The sequence below is a fragment of the Empidonax traillii genome, unplaced genomic scaffold, assembly GCF_003031625.1.
Source record: "Empidonax traillii isolate 1590-97213 ecotype Southwest subspecies unplaced genomic scaffold, ASM303162v1 scaffold9:size3134949, whole genome shotgun sequence".
In the NCBI taxonomy this organism is placed as follows: Eukaryota; Metazoa; Chordata; class Aves; order Passeriformes; family Tyrannidae; genus Empidonax; species Empidonax traillii.
In genome coordinates, this window is record NW_020955202.1 from 234,810 (window position 1) to 258,501 (window position 23,692).

Below are 23,692 nucleotides of genomic sequence, written 5' to 3' on the forward strand. Positions count from 1 at the left end.
GTGGGTGAAGAATGTTTCTGTAATAGCTAACCTAAATCTTCCCTGACACAGATTCATGCCATTGCCTTGGGTCCTGTCGTTGGTCACCACGGAGAAGAGATCAGTGCCTGCCCCTCTGCTTCCTCTTGTGGGGGAAGTTATAGACCACAGTGAGGTCTCCCTTCTATCTTTTCCTCTCCAGGCTGAGCAAGCCAAGTGTCCTCAGCTGCTTCTTATGTGGCTTCTCCTCAAGACACTTCACCATCTTTGTTGCCCTCGTACAAACACTCTCTTATATCTTTATATCTTTCTTGTGGCATCCTGAACTGCACACAGGATTTGAAGTGTGACTTCACCGGAGCAGAGCAGAGCTGGACAATCACCTCCTTTTGACTGGCTGGCGATGCTTTGCCTGATGCCTCCCTGGGCACAGTTGGCCCTCCTGACCAGGAGGCGCTGCTGACTCATGATTAACTTGTTATTGACCAGGTCCCTTTCCATGGCACTGCTTGCCAGTGTCTCATTCCCCAGTCTGTACATACATCCAGGGTTGCTCTGCCCCAGGTATAGAATCTGGCACTTACCTTTGTTAAACTTCATATGGTTGGTGGTTGCCCAACCCCGTAATTTGTCTAGGTCTCTTAGTTCCTAAAAGTACTTCAGTGGTACTTGGCTTGTAATCTAGATTCTGTATTGTGTAGAACAACTTGAAGCCATATCAAGACCATAGTCTGCTTAGACAGATCAAGTTTAAACATAAGACAATATCACACAATATTGTGATGGTAATAGCAGACATTAGCACAGTTCCTGTTCTTAAATGTGTTTCTAATACCTGACTCATATGACACCTTGCTGTTCTCCATAATTTTCTCCTGTCTGTGTGCTTTTCAACAGCGACTGCAGGTTGCCCTGGTCTGTAGGTCACAGTTCTCTTACCTAACCTAACTTTCAATGGAACTTGTTTTTCAAGCTTCTCTGTTTTCTGCTCCATCCTTCTTGTCTATCCTGTTGCTGGGAGGTTTCATTTTTTTCAAAGCTATATGTAGAAGCTTAGTCTTTTTGAATTACCACATGATAAAGGATAGAGATATCCTCATTCCATGGTATACAGTATTTTATTTTTTTAAAACAAACACCAAACTTCAAATAAGCAGTTGTCAACCTTAATATGCAGTTAGGCTAAGCTTTGACATCACTAGTTTTCTGTTTCAGCAATGAAGAATATTCTACCTAATACCTTCTCTAATATGTTACACTAAAAACTCCTTCTGATATATTTCTTAACTTGTGTGGATCTGCTTTTTGTTCTACATTAGTCTACTATTCTGTTCCACTAACCTGCTGTCATTAATAACCACATAATAGTTAGAGAATTTAACCCAAGTCGTGTTAATTTGGGAGAAGCTTTGCTTGAAATAAATGGCAATTTCTATGGCAATGCTGCTTTTCAATTGGTATTCTCATGATTCCTTTAAATGACAGTACTAAGTGTCCTCAGTTCACCAGAAAGCTCTGCATGCTCTGAAGGTTTTGGGGTCTTATGCTTGTGTGTTGTCTTCTGTGTCTGAGCTGATTGTCAGAGGTGAAACAAACAGCTGTTTTTATCTTGACTCTTTTTCCACATAGGAAAAAAGGGGACATCAAATGAATTTTTTGTAAAGAATAAATTTATGTGAGGGAAAAAAAAACCCCATTTGATTCCAAACACAACTCTGTATGGAAACACTTCCACATTTCTGTGGAAACGAGAGGAACTGTATTGCAGAAAGTCTCCCTCCTGACCTAAGCACTTCAGTTGTAGTAGATAAGGTGTTTGGCAGAGGTAAGATTGGCATCGAGCTGGACTTCATCAGTGTTTTTCTTGGGTTCAGATTGACATTGCCCGTACAGGAGGAGACAAAGAACAGACTCTAACTGTATTATTTTTTAAACAAAAATTTGGAGAGAATAATCTAGTTTGTTACTGTATTACAAATGTACCTGTCCATTTCTTAATTGTTTTTGACCTAAGGAGTCTTTATTACTGACTCTTCTGCTGATTGAGTACCTTTGCTATTAAAGCAGTTTGTTGTTTTGGAAGCAAACTGGCAATGTATCAAGAATATGGGAAGTGATATGCTGAAGAAGCACTTGTTTGAATCCAGGTGGGAAACGGATGTTCCTTAGCAGCCTGAGAAAACAACTCAGGCAGAGAAGGCAGAAAAATCGTTTTGGTGGTTCCATACAAAATTTATAAATCTTGAGTGGTATGTCAGGAAAAGAACTGGTGGTATGCCTTCCTTATCAAAGGTGCTACCCATGCAGAACCCCCTCCATGTTAGATGTAGATAAGAGCTTAACTAATGGAAAATTCAGCTCTATGAGGAATATTTTTAGCTCTATTCCTAAGGGCAGAAGCATCTTTGGAAGATGGAGATCACAGCCCTCAATCTCAATGGACCTTTTTCTGGTGCTCAAAAAAAAAAAAGGTGTTTAGCACTGACCTCCACAAGCCCCTCAGCTTTAAAGTGACCTTGCAGACATGGTCTTTAGTATGCTCAATTCACAGAGAGAACTCAGTAGCAGAGAGCATTGCCCTCTTCATTCCAATATATCCCTTCTTTATACAGTTCAATAATTGGTATTTTGTCCATAGTTCTTGCAATCTGAAGCAATTTTATGGATTACAATTCAAAATAATCTACTTCAGGCATCTAAGTTTGTTAAATTCTTACTAACCTTCTGATTTAGACTTGTCTTTCTCTGTACTTATGGTGTATTACCCTGTTCCTATCCAAAGACGTCTGTGTTAAATATGTACTTTGAGCTGACTCTTTCATAGTTGAATACCACCATTGTGGTTTTTTGTCTTCTGCAGTGTACTGGAAAAGTCTCTTGTGGACTATATTGGTGCAAAAGCAGTATACAAAAAGTACTGAGTTTTTAATATTGAAAATCTTATGCTCCTTCCAGTGAACCACAAGCCATGTGCTATATTGAAACAGCTAACCTCGATGGGGAGACGAATCTTAAAATACGACAGGTAAAACAAACTGAATTTTGTCTTTGATTTTTTTCATTTAGTTAAGTAATATTAGCTATGAAACTGCATCTACCTTAATTGACAACAATACAAGTCCTTTTTTTTTTTTTTTTAAATAAAAAAAAAAAGGCATCTCAGGTGACTGTAAACTGCCTTTTCAACAGATACAAACCCAAGCAACAGTGCATCATATAGAAATGTATAGGAACTAATCTGGAGCAAGTATATGAAGCCCTAAAAGACAAACAGACCTTGGTTGTGTTTTTCCTAAGGTCCACTAAGTGGGATTTAAGTCCTGTACATAAAAAAGATTAGCTATACTTGTGATGAGAGGTGTAGTTTCTTCTGTCACTAGTAACATTCTATGAGCGTTACGCAGACGCTGAGAAGGACCTGTTATATGTTTATCTCTTAGCTGTAAGTAGTGGAATTTATTTGAATCTTTCTAATTTGATTTTAATCAACGCTTTTGATTATAGCGTTTAGAAATAGTTAAGTATCTTTTTTTTTCATTAAAAAAATCAGATTTGGATTTTGAAACACAGATTATTTGTTATTAAAAATTTGTATATTTGCTGTTTCTTTACTGCATTTGTAGAAATGTGATTTACTGTTGCAATTCTACCTAAAAAGTCAGGTCTTGAGTTTCTGTAGGATCTTACTTCCTTTGGGACACATGGTTAAAATACAAAAACATGACCTTGCTCTGGCTTGCAGTGCTGCAGTCAAATTCTGGCAAAAGAAAGACAAAATGGATCCATCTGTTCACAGATGAAAAGCAGTGGAGCACTGTACATGTAGACTGAGATGGAGAAACAATACATTAGATTACAGTTGCATGGCAGGTTGATCATTAACCTCAAGCAGAATCAGAGCGTAATGGCTGCCGTGACCCAAGGGACTACACTTAGCAATGACTATATTTAGCAACAATAACATATCAGTGGAATTATACTTCAAGAGAAAAGCCAGGCCTGTTTATACTGCTTCTCTTCTACTTCCTCTTGTTTGTGTGCAGCTTTGTGCTTTGTGGATGGAACTTTGTTCTTGGTTAAAGAGAGATCACATAGGTAATATAACTATCGTGTATAGAGAGTCTAAATCGATCTTGTTAGCAAGTTCATATGTGTCTGTAATGAATCTTCCTTGCACCATTTTCTTAGGTTGCCCTCTGATAACAATTTTTGACAGTCTCTTCTGATTTGGTCTTTGCAGGGCTTGTCTCAAACTGCTGGTCTCCAGTCGAGGGAAGAATTGATGAAAGTATCTGGGAGGATAGAATGTGAAGGACCCAACCGTCATCTTTATGACTTCACTGGAAACTTGCGCTTAGATGGCCAAAGGTATTAACTTGACAACAAAGCCCAAGTCACTTGGTTTGGGAAAATGTTTGTTGTGTTCTTTTAGTCTGTAACAGTGAGCACATGCATGTATTTGCTGTGGAAGATGAGAGTAATAATTAATAATAGACCATCTGCCAGGATAAGATAACACAGTTCTGTCTTTGTATGGAACCTTTTGCTTGTTATGGGAGTCTTGGTTTCTTTGTAGTTATGGTGATTTTTTTTTTTTTTTAAATGGTACATATAAAGAGAAGGAGTCAGGGAAATGGTGGGAGTTTTTGGGACCTTCTTGTTACACAAGATACTCTGAGGAAATAGAAACCTCTCCCTTCCAGCTAGAGCCAAAGGGATGCACCAAGGTCAGGTCTATAGAGAAAAATGATCCCAGAATCTGGAGGCTTTATCAGTGTGACTTTGATTTGTTGCGACTCTTGGAAGAAAAATACTTAGTACTTGAATTCACAGATTTTGAAAGGTCGGTAGGAACATGAAGGTTTCATTTGGCTGTACCTGTTTTCCTTCACAAAACCTGTATTCTTTGGGCAACTCAACTGTGTACTTAGTGGCAGATGGAAGAATAACAGATCATCATTTGCATCTCACTTGAAAGTCATGTGGGTAACAGTTTTTCCCAAATGCTTGTGTAATGGTATATGTGATAAAGTATGCATGGAGTGGATGGACTCTTTGCAAGTGTGATGCTTCTCTGTCCTTGATGCGAGAGAGAAAGTAGTAGCCAAGGTCAAGTTCAAAATAGACTTATATCTGCCATGTAACTTTTCAGGTTTTGAATAATTAGAACAGATCCCTTGTATCAGCTTTGCCCTACTGTGCTTTTGCAGGAAGTAGACTTGCAGAGGCTTCAGTGCTTTCTTAAGTTGTGTGGACAGTCTAAGGTCATGGCATTACTTTCTCCCACCACTCCCACTGGCGTGTAAGTCTGAAAGTAGAATTACTGTCCTTAGAGTGTTACCAAGAATTGAAAGATACACTTCTTGCTTTGCAGCCCGGTTCCTGTTGGTCCAGACCAAATCTTGCTGAGGGGTGCACAACTGAGAAACACTCAATGGGTCTTGGGTATTGTTGTGTATACAGGACATGATACAAAACTCATGCAGGTAAAGTTTTTAAGGAGATTTAAATATAAGCTGGTCATCTTTCCTGTATTCTCCATGTCATGATTTGATTTTATGAAATGCTTTGACTCATTATAGCTGTTAAAGACCTGGAGGCCTCAAGGAATTCAAGGGTACTCTTGTATTTGAGTTTGCATGTGCACACATGTAAACACTTATTGAAGTATTTGAAAGCAGTTCAATATGTGAGAACTAACTTTAATTTTGTTTTATCTGGTAGCTGGATGACATTTAAAACTCAGATTTAACAGCTGAGGACATAGTCAAGACCGTGGAGTTGATTAGATTAATACTACTATTGCCCTAATGGCAGGGAGTACCTGGAGAGACCAGCAATATGTATGTGTTGCTCACTGCTGCTGACCAACAGTGGATGGGCAGGGAGTGCTTTAATGGCCTCTGAAAATAAAGACCGAGTTTGCCTCTGTAATTTTATCTTGTATAAACCATTGCCAGGCTCTTTTTTCTTTTCTTCTGCTGCTGTTTAGAATTCAACCAAAGCACCTCTGAAGAGATCAAATGTGGAGAAAGTGACCAACATGCAGATCCTGGTTTTGTTCTGTATTCTCCTGGTAATGGCCCTTGTGAGTTCTGTAGGTGCCTTATTATGGAACAGAACACACGGCGAAGTCGTCTGGTACCTTGGCTCCAACAGTGAGTATGCAGGCATTGAGCCAGGGATGTATCAGACTGTAGGGCCAACCAGGCTCTTAGGTTCATTAAATGAGTGCATAAAATAAGAAATAGAAGAAGAAGAAACAAAGCCTCTTTGCTTTGCCAGTGAGGCTTCTGTTAATAAAGCCTTCCGAAGGTTAGGTAAACATCACTGGGCTACCATCCAGGGAACAGGGCAGAAACAGAAGAGGGGCAAGAATTATTACTGGATATCTGGTGTTCACGTTCTTTAATCTCTGTGGAGATACCATACACAAATCGACAATACCCATATTACCATGCACAAATTTATTCTCAGAGAAGGTCACATGCTGCTGCCTTACATGTGTCTTACTGCATGATAGACAGTATCAAGCTGATGATGCTGACTTCAACTTCGTGCTTCTATGCGGATGCCAAGGATTTCTCTTAACTTTTTTTCAGTCAGAAATGCTGATCTGCTCTTTTATAGAAAACTTAAATGCTAAATGGTTAGAATCCTTATTTATTGGCTAAAGTTTTTGTCTTTGACTCCTGTTATTTTGTTGTGAGAGAACTGATATTTTAGTGTGTTTATTTGAAGGGTTTTTTTTTTATTTCATTGATAATCCTTGAACTTATTTGTTCAGTATCAAAGACAGACATGAGGAAGGAAGTGCCATCCAATAGACTTCTATTTTGAGGTTATATTCGCTATAAAATGTTGTTACAAGCATCTTTAGATGCAGATCTTAAAACAATTATCACAAACTGCAAATGGCTTGTCTGCTGATGATTGCAACCCAGATGGCAAGTGTAACTTGTGCAGTTTAAGAATTGCAGTTGTGGTAGTAATGAAAAAAAAAAATCCCATAGGAAGAGCAGGGAAATGGCTCATTTTTGACTCTGGGTTTTTGTAGTTGGAATGTCTTCTACTAGTAGTGTCAGCAACTTCCAGAGTTTCTTGCCTGCCCTCCCCCTTGTTTCTTAATGAGTAAGTTTAAATTTGTGCCTTCCAGTGGTGGGAGCAATACTGGAAAAGGCGAATTGAGTGAACTCTTGAACTTGTAATATAAAATCTGTTCAACTTGAAATAAACTAGGATGACATAATAGTCTGTATAGATGCCTTTTTGTAAATTAAATGCACAATTTCTATTACTTCTCTAATTGCCACATGCAAGAAAGACACTTTTTCAGGTTATGCGGGTAGATATTAATTTTTTTGTTAAATGTCAAATCTCTGTAAAAATTGTATTGTAAAATGTTCCAGTACCAAGCAAGTTTTTACTTTCTGTAAACTTACCAAAGATATGGAATTAGGGTGTACTCACACTTGGAGGTACCTGTGTCCAGACTGATCTTCACTAGGCTTCAGCAATTTTCTCTGGGTTCTGTCTCCTCCTGCTTGGCTTCCCTGATCTCTAATTCACTTGTAATGCTGAAAACTTAGTTATGAGCTCTGACCCCATTGTGTTGGATGTTCTGTGTGCTGACTGTAGTGCCTCCCTAAGCTTCTAGGAAAGTGAAGAGCATATAAACATGGAGACTTTGGTTGTAAAGAGAGGCTCTGGGCAGGACCATGAGAACAGGAGCTTTCATCCTCTGTCTCTGCTGAGCCTTGTACATTCCTGCTGGCTGACTGTAAATGCTTTCCTTTCCCTTTTAGGACCAGTTATGGCGGAAGACTTACTCAGGCAACCTGCACAATGTTGTCACCATTAATAACAGCTTCTTTGCTTAAGCAGGATGCCTTAGTTCATTTACTAGGTGTCTGTTCAGCATTTGATTGTTCTGTTAGATTTCTTTAGTGTGGGTAACTTCTCAGTTCTGACGATGATGTCAGATTTTAATTTTAGTGTTTATTTTTTGTTTCCTAACTCCCCTGAGACAAGTAGGCACTTTCTGAAAGATAGTTATATTACTAATGTTATTGGTGTCTCTTAATTGGGCAGTCGACACATCAGATAAATGTCTAAATTTGGGTTATAGTGGGAAATATTGTACTTCTCGCCATCTGTTTAGCAAAAGTTTTTCAGAAAGTTTTCTGTTCTTTAATATATAGCCTCACAAATCTTGCCCTTCTTCACCTGGCATAATATGCTGTGTATTCAGGCATGTGTTCTGTGGGTGTTTTATATATATACTATTAAAATCAATATTAAAAAGGTGTCAATATACTAGGTGTCAATATACTTGCTGATTATTTTAGCACTACTAAATCTGACTAGGCCAACTGCATGAAGAGAGATGGTTGCCCCTATACTCTCCCTATACCATAGGACTTGTGTCTGCTCATGTTCTTTGTCTTTTGGTCCACAGAAATGCTGTCTGTGAACTTTGGATACAATCTGCTGACCTTTATAATCTTGTACAACAACCTTATTCCAATCAGCCTTCTGGTGACATTGGAAGTTGTCAAGTTTACTCAGGCTCTTTTTATAAATTGGGTAAGTAACAAGAATGTTTGGGGTTTTTTTTTTTTTAAATGTCAACATCCAGAACTGAGATATTTTCAAACACTTAACATCTTTGAGACTTTTAATTAATGATGCAACTTCTGGGAAAGGCAGGGGAAAGCTCAAAGGATTTATTCTGTATCAGTTCTGTGTTTCGCAGGAAATTAAAATACTTAGTCGTAGGAATGTCCCCTGCACAAATGATGAATTGTATTTTAGGCCTTTAGGATGAGAAGGAAGTCTCAGGTCTTGGTGAACCGACTCATGTTCAGTAGTTATCTTTTGAAAACTGTTCAGTACTTTATACCTCTTCTCAGCCACAGCAGAGGGAAAGACTAGACTTGTTTGAAGATGTGGTATTGCTTTTTGGTTTTTTTTTGATAGTTGTTGTGGTTTGTTGTTTTGGTTTTTTTTTAATTATTATTTTTATTTTATTTTATTTTTTTTTTTAAATTTTCCAGTATGGATTGTATTTTTGCAAGGAGAGAAGTTGATGGTGCCTTATGCAACCAAACAGTGATCTTGCTGAGTTCAGGCAAGCTTTGACTTCAGAAATGTCTTTCTCTAGTTGTGGACCAAAAATACTGTAGTGATGTCTCTTAAGCTGAACAAAACCGAGAGGAATACTTTGTGCTGGTATGCATTAATCGGACTTTCAATAATGTAGTAGGTTCATAAAAATACAAGTAAATGAAATCTAATGTGTCTGTTCCCTGAACTGCTTATGATGTAGGAGAGATGCTTTTCTGAGAAATTGCTTTGGTTTGTGTAGCAGCTGGAATTTTTTAATCACAATAAAATGTAGTAACAGAAGGAATTAATTTCATGAAGCCATTCAAATTGTCTCCAGGCACAGATGTGGCTAAAGCAACTAATTGTTGTAATTGAAGACATACGATTAGCATGGCAAATGCCTATTAGAACTCCCTGCCGTACTGTGTTATTTTTTTTCTGTTGCATCTCCAGTTGGTTAACTATCTGTAGTTAAATCTGGCTTTTCTCATGTACATGTAGTATGGAGGTATGCTTTGGAAGGGAGGCACCCATATTCATCCTGTGATGTTTGTCTCAAGCCTTCAGAACGTCCACTAATGGCATGAAGACAGTCAAACCGGATTGGAGCTGACTAAAAGAATAATGGACACTTGAGTGTTTAATAATATAGGTCTAATTTTGCTCTCATTTCAGGACATAGATATGTATTACCCTGAGACAGATACACCTGCAATGGCCAGAACCTCAAACCTTAATGAGGAACTTGGACAGGTAAGACAACACTTTCTTCAGTGTCATGCTTGTGATTTATTCTGGCAAGATGGAAAGTATGAGAGCAAACTGTACAAGTTTGCTTTATTCTGTTGCTCTGTGGCTCAGCTTAATGGGACATGTTTGTCATTAGTCCAAGTCTTACAAGTAAAATAATGAGATATTGTAAGATTAAATTTAACAAAGGCAGTTTTATGCTTGGGAACTGAAACTGTTTCATATGCTCACTCTAAACTGACTTTTTTTTTTCTCAAAGGTGTTGGGGAGATGATTTGTGGTTGTGACTGTCTATACCAGGACAGAATGTATAGGACTAAGCTTGGCTGAAGAGGAGGCCAACAGCCTCAACCTGTCTTCTTAGTTCTTGATGTTTCTGATTGCCTCACAGGAGATGGGGGTTAAAACAAAGCAGTTTTATTCCTAATTTATCCTGTGTTCCTTCAAGAATTTCATTTTTCAACAACTTGTAGTTGTTGTATATTTGTTTATTCTGCAGATGACATTTCTTCAAAATAGAAGGGATTCTCAAAACGCTCTTACTAGAAAATACAATGTTGCTATTTTGTAGTACCATTGAAAAATCCTAGCTTTTTTCTTGACCATCGGTCATAGGTCTTTAACTGACGCTCATGAACTTAGTAATTGTGTGATTTGGTATTAAAGACAATGTTTATACACATAATATACATAATTGTTGTGTGCTACTCAGCAGAGTGGGAGTCAATGTTCTTCCTTTTTAAGCTGATTGGTCTTTTTGAATGCTAAAATGTGTTTTGTGTTCAGATTACTTTGATGTGAACTTATCAACCTCTAAATTATGGCACTATTTCTGTCTGAAGATATGTGGCATAATGTATATTGTTGACCCATATGTTATTTTCAGAAATTAATTACTAGTGATTCTGTGTAACTAGACTGAGTTTGTTGATTCATTAACTGAATTGCCTGTTCACAGGTGCCTTTAAATTTCTTTTTCCTGTAGAATTTTTTAATGTCTTGAAGTTCCTCAGATGTTTGGGGGTACTCACTTTGACTTCTGACTCACACAAACTCTATTTCCAATGCCATATTCAAGGAGCAGTGTAGAGCACAGATAAAGGATGACCTAACTGGTAGTGTAGTGCACTGTCTTGAACTGAATTGCTTTTTCCAACTCCTGGCAAAATATTTTGGTCTTTAAATTGCTTAACTTCTATGCTAGCACCATCCATTCCTACATGTTGCTGATTGAAAATCATACCTGGTGCAGAGTTGTGGTATTTAACTTGCAATTGTTTTTGGTCTGTTGTAGCCCACTGCAGGTGGGAATCTTTAATCTGCTCATGCTCCAAGATGTCATGTTGCTGTGTTGGGGTGGCCTCCAAGTCTTACCTGAAAGTCACTAGTTCCATTAAGGGATTGTTAATTTGAGCAGTGCTGACTGTGGCTGTGTCTTGCACTTATGGACTGTTCATGACTGGATACCAGAAAAAGAAGCTTTTGTTTGACTACAGGATACCAGTTGAACATACCCTAGCATATTCCTTGCACTTTATTACTTACGGGGGGAAAACCACCCCAAACGCATTCTCATTGATCTTTGGAACACAGAATTTCTTCTGTGTGTTAAATTGTACTGACCCTTAAACAATCTTAGGAGTTTTTGGTTTAGTTTCCAGTCTTGCTCTTTGATTTCAGTGCAGCGCAAAGATTTGGTGAATGTCCAGCTGGCACAACCAACTACATCTGTAGTGACCACTCTAGAGCCTTGGCAACTGATACCTACTGTTTGAGCTTTTCTACATTTAGAGATCAAGAAGTATTAATGCCATTAAACAACTTTCCTGATTATTTTTCTGTAGATCTGGTAGACAAACCAACCTGTAATAAGCCTGCGTTGACTAGTATTGTGACATTGAGTAATAAGTTTCTTTATCTGTCTTCCACTTTAAGTTTTGTAACTTTACAAGTTGAAAACTAGACTTATTTTTTTCTTTCAGGTAAAATACCTGTTTTCTGATAAAACAGGCACTCTAACATGCAATATCATGAACTTTAAGAAATGTAGTATTGCTGGAGTGACATACGGGTAGGTATGACTCTTAAAAACTCGCTAGCTTAATGTGTGCTTACTGGTACAGACTTTTATATTGGAAAAGGATTAGAACATTCTGTTCTTCAATTTATATTTTAGTATGTTTTGTGGTCTTAATTAATAGTTTTAATTTTCATGTCCTGCAGCAACAAATTATGAAAGTCAAACCTGTGGAGTAAACATGAAGTACAGGCAGCTTGCTTCCTAACTTACCTGATCATAATTTAAACAAAAGAAGTAGTGCTAAATAACGTCTGGCCTTTCAAGAGGGAAGAAGCTGCAGCCCAAGGGTAGCAATTATTAGTCATGTTTCTGTGACTTGTTCAGATGAACCAGGATTTTGTTAGAACAGTGTAGCTCTAATTATAGAGTTTGATATTCCTTGCCTAGGGATACCTACTTAACTGGTTTTGTTCTGCTTCTCTCAAAAGGATCCCTTTGAGTCATGCCAGTACTCCTTAGCACTTGGCCTTTCGAGTCTTGCATGCTAAATCTTTGTATTTGCTTAGTTTTAAATGGGTAGTCTTAAGATTTCTGTGCAAGTTAACCTTTGAATTTCATGGCAACTAAATTAGATACCTTAAGAGGCAGAAAACTTGATTCAGATGTATGAACAGCTGAACCCATGGTTCCAGCATATGTTTTTGTGTGATGACTCATTGATCTTCGCCTTCTATATTTTTTTTTTTGTTACCAAAGTGGAATAAATGTTCTTTTCATCTTTTTCTACCCCTCAGTCACTTCCCTGAGCTGGAAAGAGAACGCTCATCAGAAGACTTCAGGTAAATATATTCCAGGATGTTTGTGCTCTGTATAGCAAAGTGGGAACAATCTATATAAAGACTACTTTCCAATTTGGGACTGGAAGAAGCCCAAGGGAGCAATGTGTTTGAGTAAAATGGTCTTTCAGTGGGAGCCTAATGCAGAGCTGGTGGGTGGTGATGGATCTTCTCCTCTGCATAAAGAGATGGTGTGTGACAGGGGTGAGAAATAGGCAGCGGCTGGGGTGGCTTGGATGCTAATGCAGTGCTTATTTATAAATGCAGACAGTCAAGTTAAAAGTTAACTGCTTTACAGTAACCTTACCCCTTAGCTAGAGACAAGATGTTACTCTTTTTAATCACTAAGTTCAGACCTGACAAGGGGAAGAAAAGGGACTTCTTTGTTAAAATGCTATATTTTAGTAATCAAATTGGGAGAGAGTTTGATATATATATATATATAGGTGTATCATGTCAAAAGAATCCTACTCCTTTTTATTTGGAACTTTAATGAATAGAGGTAGTGGATCTGTCCCATTCCATAGGAACAAGTGAAAACCCAGGGGTGTTAGAGGTGTCAGTGTAGCACATTGAGGTTATCCGGAAAAGGGGGAAGAGCCAGGGAGGACTGACATGGAGTTGAATGGCAAATATAGCCAAGAAGTGAGTTCCCACTCAAGAAACAGGTAAACCCTGAATGCTGTTAGAAGAGCACTTGACTATGAGCTAAGCTGGGCTTCTCCACTGGCACAGCATGTGTGTATTATCATCTTTCAGGAATGTGATACCATGATAGGTTCCTGCTTGTGCTGAGATGTAATTTCTATTGGTGCCTCTTTTCTTCCAATATAATGCTGTTTCTTTAATTGCTATCTTTTATTTCCCTGTACATTTTTTTTTTTCTAGTCGGTTCTGTGGAAGTTTCTTTCAGGTACTTATATGGACTACTCAGACTTAAAATCCTCCAGGGGTCAACTTTTGAAGCAGAACTCTGAACAGGAAGGGACCTTAGGGATATTGAACTTTGTTCTATTTTTTAAGCAAGTTGCCTTGAAATACATTTATTTCAAGTATGCTTGAAAACTGTTTTTTGCAACATCTGTCCCAGGAGGTGCATTGACACTTGAATCTTCTCAAATACACTGTCAATAATAACCATTTCTTGCTGCTGCTTGTTTTTAGCACTTTCTGCATTACTTATATAATCTTTTCATAATACTTTCAAGGGCACTGGAGTCTTATTTTGTTTTTAAACTTGCTTCCTGAGAAAATAGATGAAGTATTAAGATTGGCAATGTTGCCACTTGTTTCAATACGCTTGTTTTGCTCTGCAGCCAGCTACCTCCTTCCACGAGTGAATCATGTGAATTTGATGACCCAAGACTGCTGCAAAACATTGAAAATGATCATGTAAGTGTACTCTTTGAATATCGTGCCTCTTAAATGCCCTCTTCTAGCCCCGTCTGGAATTGAATGCAGAACAGATCTATTTGCGTGATGAAGTCTGCTCCATGAGTGTGTCATGCAAGCATTCAGGGATAACAAGGAATCAAAATAGCTCCCTCCAACAGCTTTCTACCCACTTGTCTTACTATTGAATTAAAGAAGCAGTGGCATCGATATGGGTACCTATAGAACAGCTTCATATATGCTGTCGTATATGGAAGATATGACATTACTTGGTACTTTTTGTAGTAAGTAATGATAAAAATGGTAATTCCTTAAAAGAAAAACTACTCACAGTTCAAACATCTGTACTGTTAAAATATTGTTTTTAACAGTAACCTATAGCATTAGAAGGTGGTTCTGGTATGAGCCTTGCTTCAAGTATTGCAAACATTTGGAATTTAAGTTATGTAAAGGATATAAGGGATGAGACTTAATTGCAAACCTAAGCTTAGCATGAGGCTTAGTAATTAGGAATTTTAGCCTAGGTGGTAGAGTCCTAAGAGTCATAGTCTTTAGGGTGCCAGTTCATTATTTGTTCAGAAATCATGTGGCTATGAAGTGTCTGACTGGACACCAGACAATTCAAACACTTGGAAAAAGCATGACCCTTGTTCTCTGCAGGCTGTCTCTCAGTATGGGATCTGAGCATTGGCAAGCACAAACTCCAGCAGCTGATTTGTTGTTTTTCGACAATATACCTTCTATAACAGAGATGGTTAAGTTTAATTATGAGCATCTCAAATGTAGTTGCAACATACTGTGTGTCTGCAGGAAAGCTTTGTTTTCTGCTGTACAGTACTTAAGAACTTGAAATGCAGCAAGGTATAAATATCTGAATGAATTCTTAATTACTTGATGTGGCACTACATAGTCCTCATGGTGATGGAACCTAAAGGTGGTTCCTGTGCTCTAACCTACATCAAGGTGACCCTCCCAGTATGGTGCACTGGTTTCCTATGTGGCTTTTGTAGTCACACTCACTGGAAGGATTTTCCGCTGGACATCACTTGCAGCGAAAACATGTATCATCCTGTTACTTTTTGTCCTGTTTGTGCATTTATGTCTAGAGTTATGTCTTGTGGCAGTTGCTGACTTCAGGTGTTCATTCTGGTTTAAGAGTAGGCTGCAGATAAAGCTTGCTTGCGCTCTTGCTGGCTGCTGTACAGAGAAGCGCTCTGATATATTTTAGTAGATTCAGCAGAAGGGACATATATCAAATGAGTTGTGAGATGGAATGTCTCATCTAGCCTTGAGATAGCCCCTTATTTTTGGCTATTTACTTATTTCATCTTCTCCGTGTAGAGTTTCTACCTTGGGAGATAGAAGAAATGTTTGCTGTTGTAGCAGGCAGATCAACAATTTTGGTAGCTTCTTTAGGTGTCACTGCGTCTAGACAGCTCAGAAGTCTTTGTTCTTTACATGCTGAGTCTTATGTATCAAGCTTCCTTTTGGGTGGGAACTTAAATGGATAAAAACAGTTGTCATTGCACTGCTGACGGCCTGAGCACAGAGACAGTCAGTGGTGAAACTTCGGGCTAGTAAGACTGAAGATGTGCCTTGTGTAGGCCAGAGATGTCCTTCAGAGCCTGACTGTACTGGAGGAATGGGTACCACCTACTGGCACATGGTCATTTGATACAGAATATGGGAATTCAAGGACTACATATAACAGTTTGCTTGGCACATTCAGGAGTGTTTGTTAGACTGCGTTGGTGAGGGCTGAACTCCAGGATAGTGGCAGAGGAAAGGGTCTGTAGCTTTTTTGCATTTGGTCAGCTGCTAATGTGTATAAATTGCTTCTGTCTAAAGCTCCATAGTGTCTTATTTTTCATAGCTAGTAGATAGCTGCAGATGACATTTGCAGCTGTATGACAATTTCTACTCAGTTTGTGAACTGAGGTGGTAAAACTGAAATGTTCTAACACAAGTTGCCTAGTGGGGCTAGGTGGTACTCTGCTTAGTTGGGCAGTTAATTCCCTTTAAACATTTGACCTTTTGCAGCTGAAGCTTAAGTTCTCATTGCTTTGGTCTTGAAGAATTTAGTTTTTTTTTTTTTTTTCCCAGTCCAGTCACAAGTGTTAGTTTAGAGCAGTCTCAGTGCCAAGTAATTTTCTTTCCAGGTTGAAAATAAAAAATTATGTACTTAGACTCCTGAGACTGTCTTCCATCTGCTAGGAAGATTTTTAGCATCCTGTGTCACCTCTAAATTTCATAGCTCTTCTGGGCCACTGGTGTGTAAGGGCTGATTGATAGCCAAGCTCACTCTTGAATAGCAGTTCAAGAATTATTGCCCCATAGGAAATGTTCCAAGGAAAAATAACTTTCTTGAAAACATGTGGAGGTTTCTCCTGCCTGCTCTGGGATTTTAATGTGGAAGAAAGTACCTAGGTTTGTTTGTCTGTGCTTTTTCTTGGAGCTGCTTCTGTTGGGTGAACTCTGAATGATGCTGTCTCCTCTGTATAGAGAAAATGGCATAAACTCTTAGTCTAGTAAGAAAAGAGCAGTTGTTTTCTAAGACTAGAAAAAATGTTTGGTGAATATGCTAGGTGGTCTTGATCTTGGCGCTTGCTAGTTGCATATGTGCTATGGAGATACAAGCCTGTTTGGTGGGGGGGGTATGTTTTACCTGATGATAGGAGAGCAGGGAAGGAGGTCAAGAAGTGAAGGAACTATAGACTTGGATCTCATCCTGGACTCTTGCACCTCTCCAGATTCTCTCTGAACTTCATCTACCAATTCCAATTTGCCTGAGAGCTTTGTTCTGTGGCCCCCAAGTTCTCTCTTGATGCAGAAGCAGGAAAGTATAGCTGCATGAATTGATTCAGTGAGTAGTATGTGTTACGAATAGTTTAGCAGCTGGCCTGGCAGACCAGACAACTGTTGTGTCCATGTTAAGCCTTTACTACACTGTAAGTGTTTGTTTAGACCCTGCCAACGTGTCTACTTATTTTTGTGAAGTGTGTGGAAACTGAGGCTATTATCCAATCAGGCTTTTCTAAAATGACAGCTATCATCAGCTGATTTTTAATTTCTTAGGAAAGCAGAAACAGAAAAGCATATTGCCACTAACTGGGATGAAAAACTGGAATTTTGAATACAGTGGTGCAGAAAGTATGTTTAGGTAGTGAGAGCCTCTGGGAGGCTTTAATTCGGTAAGTAACTGTTGCTGGAAAATTGTGTAAACTTCTCATTTTATAGGTCACAACTAAATTGTTAGAGCTTCGTGAGAAATATTTTTCAGTTGTCTGCTTTTGTTCTTATGTGTGGGACTTTGCTGCTGATCAAGTATAAGACAGTTTCTTAATTATAGGTCCCTGTTTTTGGACAAGATGAATTTGCATTTAACTCTCTTGATTTTCAAACACTGGTTAATGTTCTCTTTGAGTCTGTACCTGAAATATCCTGGTCCTCTATGGTCTTACCAGCTTCTCTGTTCTGGAGGTGCCCAACATGGCTGGATCCTCACACTACTCTCCAGATATTTTAGTCAACAGTAGGAAGTTAACGACTTCTTAAGATGAGTCATAATTCTCCTTGGTAATCAAGTATATAAGTGTTTTTGTGGTTGTCCTTGGCAGAATTTGCCACTTTCTTCTTTGAAGGAGTAAACTCAAGTTTAATTAGACTATGCTTTAATGTCCCATTGGCCATAGAAAGGTCATTTGCTTAAAAAACTGTTAGTCATGCTCATCTGGAGATATTTTGAATGGAGGCACTGATCTCATACAAAATGGAAAAGGAGAGATGAAAAACCTCTAACTTCACATGCAACTTCCTTGGAATTTTATCAGTTGGCTAGGGAGAAGTAGTTTGTCTTCAGAGTGACAAGGCTCAGATAAGGCTATGTGTGAAATATGTGCAGTTATGTAGCTCTGTAGAGTGCAGTTTGCTTCCTGAAAGGCTGAGGTTTGGCTTAGTGTTTTGTTCCTCTGAATAAGGGAACAATGAAGGGATAAAAAGTTGTGATGGAGCTTCCTGATTAGTGGCCTATGCCTTGCTTGATAACAATTATTGCTGTGCCTTCTAGATAGCTGAACTTTGCTTTCACGAAGGATAATGCATTGTAGATAACAATCCAAAAACTGCTTCCAGAAATGGGAGACTGTTTCAGTATGTATGTGGTTCTTAGCTTGTAGGGGCAGTAAGCAAAATAATTTAGCCACTGGGGTATATCCCTGGTATAAGTGCTTGTAAATGAATTTTTTTCATGGACCTTTGGGAAAAAAAAACAAAAAAACAAAAAAAACCAGAGAAAGAATCAGTGGCTTTTACCTAGAGCTGTTGCCACACAGTGTTGCGGGGAAAAAGGCACTTAAATTGAGAACTACTTACTGGTAGGTCTGAGGAAAAAGAGACTAAAATATGCGAACTTTGTTCCAGCTACAGATAAACAGAGATTTAAAAGTGAGGTAGGGAGAAATAAGGCTTACTTTAACAAATGAGCAGGCAAGAAATGTGTCTGAGACCATCAGTAAAAATTTGACTACTAAAATATCAGAGAATTAATAGAGAAAAATAAATAATCAAGTAAGATCAGTTAACCTGTGGGACTTCTGTTCTGTACTGGGGTTAAACTTGGCGTGTTGGAAGGGTTGTGTTGCCACAGAACCTGTTAATGAATCTTCTGTTCACAGATCTGAAATTTTGAGTGTTCTGCCCTGATTCGTGCCTGTGCAACAAATATTGTCAGTATTGGAACAATATAGAAAGGAAACAAGTGACAGCTGTGTGGAGGAGCTGTTGTGATAAGCTGGGACTTTAGTGATCTGTTCCAAAGAATTGGAAGGTTGCCCTGTAATACATTGTGAGCTGTGAAAATATCAACACAGCAGCAAATTATGTTGCTAACTTGAAAACGTAAATATATACATAGGAAAAATTAAAATCCTTGTCATTACTGAGACATGTTGTTTCCAGGCAATAGACCACATACTGTGAAAGCATGTTAAGGGACTAGGTGATAAAAGTGTAAGAAGCTCACCAAAGATCTGGATGCTGAAATGAGAATTTGGCAGGCTCTGCATTTTGAGATGGAGATACAACTTCATTTGCTTTCACTGGAAATAAAGGAGAAGCAGTAATCTCCTAATTGTAATTTGCTGTGGACTTAACATTTTACACACTACTCTCTAATTGTATTCTATTTGTTAATTTTCTTGAACACAACCTCTGCACTCCCAGCATGTCACCAAGTTACAACTGTTGTTATTTTAGTGGCGTGTGACCATACAATTTGGAGGTTTCAATATGTAAAGATAAAGGTCCTGTGTGGAACAGTTACTTTGAAAATCTTCATGACAAAGTAGATGAAGTAAAACATGGGTATAGGTCTACGATCTTCAGTCTTTTTATTACACTCTTTTCTAATACTCTTACTTGTTAACACATGTTAACACAGTGTTTGCCAGCTGACATGGTTTTGTGGCTTTTTTAGTAATTTACTTCCTACTGATTAAACCTTGGTCTTGCCAGTGTGTATCCTGTGCTGATAAAAACTTTGTGAACTCTCACAGAATTTTTGCACATAAAAATATCATCTAGCTTCCAAAGTCAAGTAAGGCTTTCTGCAAAGGTAGAATGACTAAGTTCATGTCTGACTCAGTCACTGAGCAAATGGCTGCTGTGAGGAAGACGCTGATGCTACCAAGTGTGGATGTTATGGTTACACCAGAGTTAGGGAAGGGGAACCATGTGTTCACTTCAGCTGAAGTGAACCAGTTGTGCCTGGTTTTGAGCTGGGTAGCTGAGTACCATTTTTGACTGCTGTGACACTATAAATACTATGCCAGAGATGAAGATGGAGAAAAGGGGTGGGGGACTCAATTTCAAATTGCTATAACTACAGTTGCCAGAGTTGGCTGATCAGAGGCCTGTGATTGAAGTGCTGTAGCATCTTTGCTGTGGTGCAGACCTAGTGTCTGTCTTAGCACTTGGGGATGGCTGTGAATGGTGTTCTATATTCTATGATGCTGATACTGAATATGTAGGGACCATTGATTACTTTTATGCTTGGCTGGATGCTGTATTTCTGTGGAAGGGCATATGATGTTACTTTCTACTGGCTATTCAGTGGCTGTCAGCTCTGGATTTTCGTTGTTAATGGTGCAGTTGCATCAAGTTTAATTCTGATGTGGTTACTGTCACTCTATTAGAAGCTGCCATAGTAATATTTCCTGTTTGCTAGATTGTTGTCAGCTTGCGGCAGATGTCTTATATGAAGCTTGGGGTGCTACAGGACTAATGCTTTTATATTTGGGGAGGTGGGGTAATATTCTGGCTTCTCACCTCTCTTCTGCTTAAGTGAGGTCTTTATCATTAACACTCTTAATTTGTCAATGCTGGCCCTGAACTCTACTGTCTTGATCTGCTGTAAATAGAGAACAACAATTATTTTTGGTTTGTGGTACCTCTGTGGTGTTCTCAGTTTAGTGAATAGATGGCTCACTCTATGTGTAATGCTAATCCTCACTCTCCTGGTGTTTTGTCTAGCCCACAGCTGTACACATACAGGAGTTCCTCACGCTGCTGGCCGTGTGTCATACTGTTGTTCCTGAGAGACAAGGAAATACAATCATCTACCAAGCCTCCTCTCCAGGTTGGTTGTTGCTTTCTTTTTTGGGAGGGAAGGAGTAGAAGGTAGACTGGAAGTCCATAAATTTCTGTGAAGATCATTGATTTTGAAAGCAGGATGTCCCCCATGATGCTAGCAGTAGGTCTGTCATCTCCTGTCATCAGTACATGCTGCTTTTGAATGCCTTCTACAAAACTACAGCATCCTTGATGTTTCTTTAGAGATAAGCTGGGCTCATGATGCCTTCTACTCTGTCCTTTCTGTGGGGATGAAAAATAAGAGTAAAACTTTGAGTCTGCAGAGCTGATTTATGGAAGTAATTATTTGTTTCTGCACTAACAATTACTTACTTTATTTGGCATAAGTACAGATTGTCTCTCTCGATCTAGTAGTATCTGCATAAAGCAAAGTAGGAAGCAACCAAATGCTGATACGTGACATGGTATAACCAATAGCAGAGTACTGACCACATTCAGGCCTGCCCTTGACACATTTTTTTTCTCCTTTAAGTTAGCACAGAGGTATTGAAGAGTATAGGCATTGCCAGAATGCAGAACAGCATGACCCTGATCTCCATCAGTTTGATTTCTGTTAGTGAGGATATTTCTAGAATTGCTGTAGTGGTGTTTTGAATGAGGACTCTCACTCAATGAGGATTACCATTTCTCATTTGTGTCTTAATAGTGTGTCTGAAAAGTAGGGTCAAGAGCCTGTGTAAGGAAGCTCTGGTCAATGTAATGAACCATGAGGAGACTAAGAGTACTGTAGAGACGTTAGGGTTGCTTAAATTGGGTGCTAAATTCACATGTATGGTGGTTGTGCTTAATGACATTTTTTCCTTAATGAGGCTCTGTAAGTACCTACTGGAGGTACAAGTGTTGGCTCTGGTTTCAGCTCTGTTATTTGAGCTCCTAATGACACTGCTCATTTCAGTCCCCAGAAGACAATGCTGCATTTCTATAGCATGTGAACTTAGTGCCTTTACAGCAGAAAATGTCTTAAAGGCATACTGTAGGAATTTAGAGTAACAACACAGCTTTGATCTTGCTTTCCGAACAGGTATTTCCCCTTTTTCATGTAGAAAAGTATGGCTCCTCCAAAGAATAGAGTTGAATGCTTCAGTAGTTATAGGATATTTTATATGGATTGAGTGCAAAGTTTGTGTCATTGATATTACTTGGCCTTTGTAGAACTAAGCATTGAACATTTTTTGTGGAAGGGTCTGCAGAGCTAGTCTAGCAGCTGTACACAGGATAGTATATGGGAAAGGGGACTTCTGTTTTGGCAGTCTGGCATATTTAATATGGGTTTTGGAGGCCTCTCTTAAATACCAGATTAAATTTAAGCTTTTTGTTTGTTTGTTTGTTTTGGCAGATGAAGGGGCATTGGTGAAAGGAGCAAAAAAACTTGGTTATGTCTTCACAGGACGGACTCCACATTCGGTTATCATTGATGCGGTAAGTGGCAGAAGTGCATGGCACAGGCTGCCAAGCTCATGCAGAGCATAAATGTGTCCTGTGTGGCTTCTGTGAGGGCCCCTTTCCAGGGTCCTTGGGATGCTTACCCGTAAAAGGCTTTTGCACATGGGGTGAAGTTGTTTTAATCTATCTGAAGATGCGAAGTCCTTTACCCTTTTGTGTGGCACGGGCAATAGGAAGTTGCAATAACAGCAGTTGTGCCTGAAAAATATTTTCCTTGTCTGGGAGGCACAGACAAGAACACTGACACTCAGAAGCAAATTCATGTCTGGCTGACTCTTATGTTTAGTGGTTACAATTCTTCTAAATGTTTCATTTCTTGTATTAAAAGGACTTTTTTTTTTGTTCTGAGTAAGATGTTCTGCATCTTCTTAAAAAGATGTATCTATTCAGCAAGCTCTGTATGCAGGGATGCATAGTTAAGGGGTTACAGTTGACACAGTCTGAAACTCACAGGCTACATTCAGACTCAAGTTGCAGTCTGAGCTAAAGTGGCTCCAGATTTATACAGATGCAGCTAGTAGGGTGCTTATTACAAGTGATGGATGTATTTTTGTTGTTCCTCTTGGGTGTGGTCACTTTCAAATTCCTTGGAACACTGTCAAGCACTTAAAAAACAACCTCTACAACTTGTCACAAACTTTTTACAATTTCTCAGGAATTGCTTCTTAGTTTAAAGGGAAGAACTTAGGATGAGCAGTGATCTAGAGCTATCTAGGTGTTTCTCTGCAGGAAGAGCTAGGGCTCAGCTTTATACTCCTAATACCAAGTCAGGAGCCTGGTCAGTCCACAGCCAGCGATAAAAGCTGTCACTCCCAGAGGTTCCTGTCCCTCCTTTTTGCCTATGTCAGTGGCAGCACATGTAATACGGGTTGGAGGTGCCTTTTGGTCTTGGGGATATTGCTGAATTGATATGTGCCTTGTAGGACAAAAGTCTGTACTGCAATTAGATTTTACTGCAGCACTTTCTTTAACCTGGTGCTACAAATACCACTGGAGTTCTGAGACTCCAGTAACTCCTACTGCTCCTTCTGTCTGTTATATAACAGGTATGGCAGGTGTTTTGAAATCTGGTGCTTTCTTCAGGTGGTTCACGATCAACCCTAGCAGAGAGTTGTTGATGATAAGAGCAGTTTCTCCTCAGTGAACTTTTTTTTTTTGCCACGAAAAATATAATTAATGTTCTTGTAAATTCAAGTAGAAGAAATGCTAAGGAAGTTCAGTCAAAGGTTATTGTAATACCAAATCTGGAGAGTATGTTTATTTAATTGGGAAAACACTCACAGCCCATTGGTGGCCGTTAAGAACTAAATATGTCTTTCAGAGCATGCTTATCGTTTTGCAGTAAGATATTAATTCCGTTGTAATGGTGTAGCAATAGTAAATGAAGAATGCCTCAATATTGAATGTCAAAGAAAGTTCATTAAATAGGGCTCTGCATGCTTTAACCAGCAGAGGGAACCATTGCCTCTTTTATCGTACTGGGTTGTGTGAGAGGCCTGACCAATTTGTGTGTTTT

General features: G+C 38.9%; 1 protein-coding gene across 5 annotated transcripts in view; it reads left to right on the forward strand.

Moving 5' to 3' along the window:
- Window positions 1-23,692, forward strand: part of ATP8A2 (ATPase phospholipid transporting 8A2) — a 313,861-nt gene that overhangs the window by 54,019 nt on the left and 236,150 nt on the right. For all 5 annotated transcript variants that reach the window (XM_027884061.1, XM_027884051.1, XM_027884086.1 and 2 more), the window contains 11 exons: window positions 2,935-3,004; window positions 4,220-4,347; window positions 5,354-5,465; window positions 5,972-6,137; window positions 8,438-8,565; window positions 9,763-9,840; window positions 11,820-11,908; window positions 12,652-12,696; window positions 14,010-14,085; window positions 20,614-20,719; window positions 22,070-22,152. In XM_027884061.1, the coding sequence (XP_027739862.1) occupies window positions 2,935-3,004; window positions 4,220-4,347; window positions 5,354-5,465; window positions 5,972-6,137; window positions 8,438-8,565; window positions 9,763-9,840; window positions 11,820-11,908; window positions 12,652-12,696; window positions 14,010-14,085; window positions 20,614-20,719; window positions 22,070-22,152 (1,081 nt within the window). The remainder of the gene's footprint in view (window positions 1-2,934; window positions 3,005-4,219; window positions 4,348-5,353; window positions 5,466-5,971; window positions 6,138-8,437; window positions 8,566-9,762; window positions 9,841-11,819; window positions 11,909-12,651; window positions 12,697-14,009; window positions 14,086-20,613; window positions 20,720-22,069; window positions 22,153-23,692) is intronic.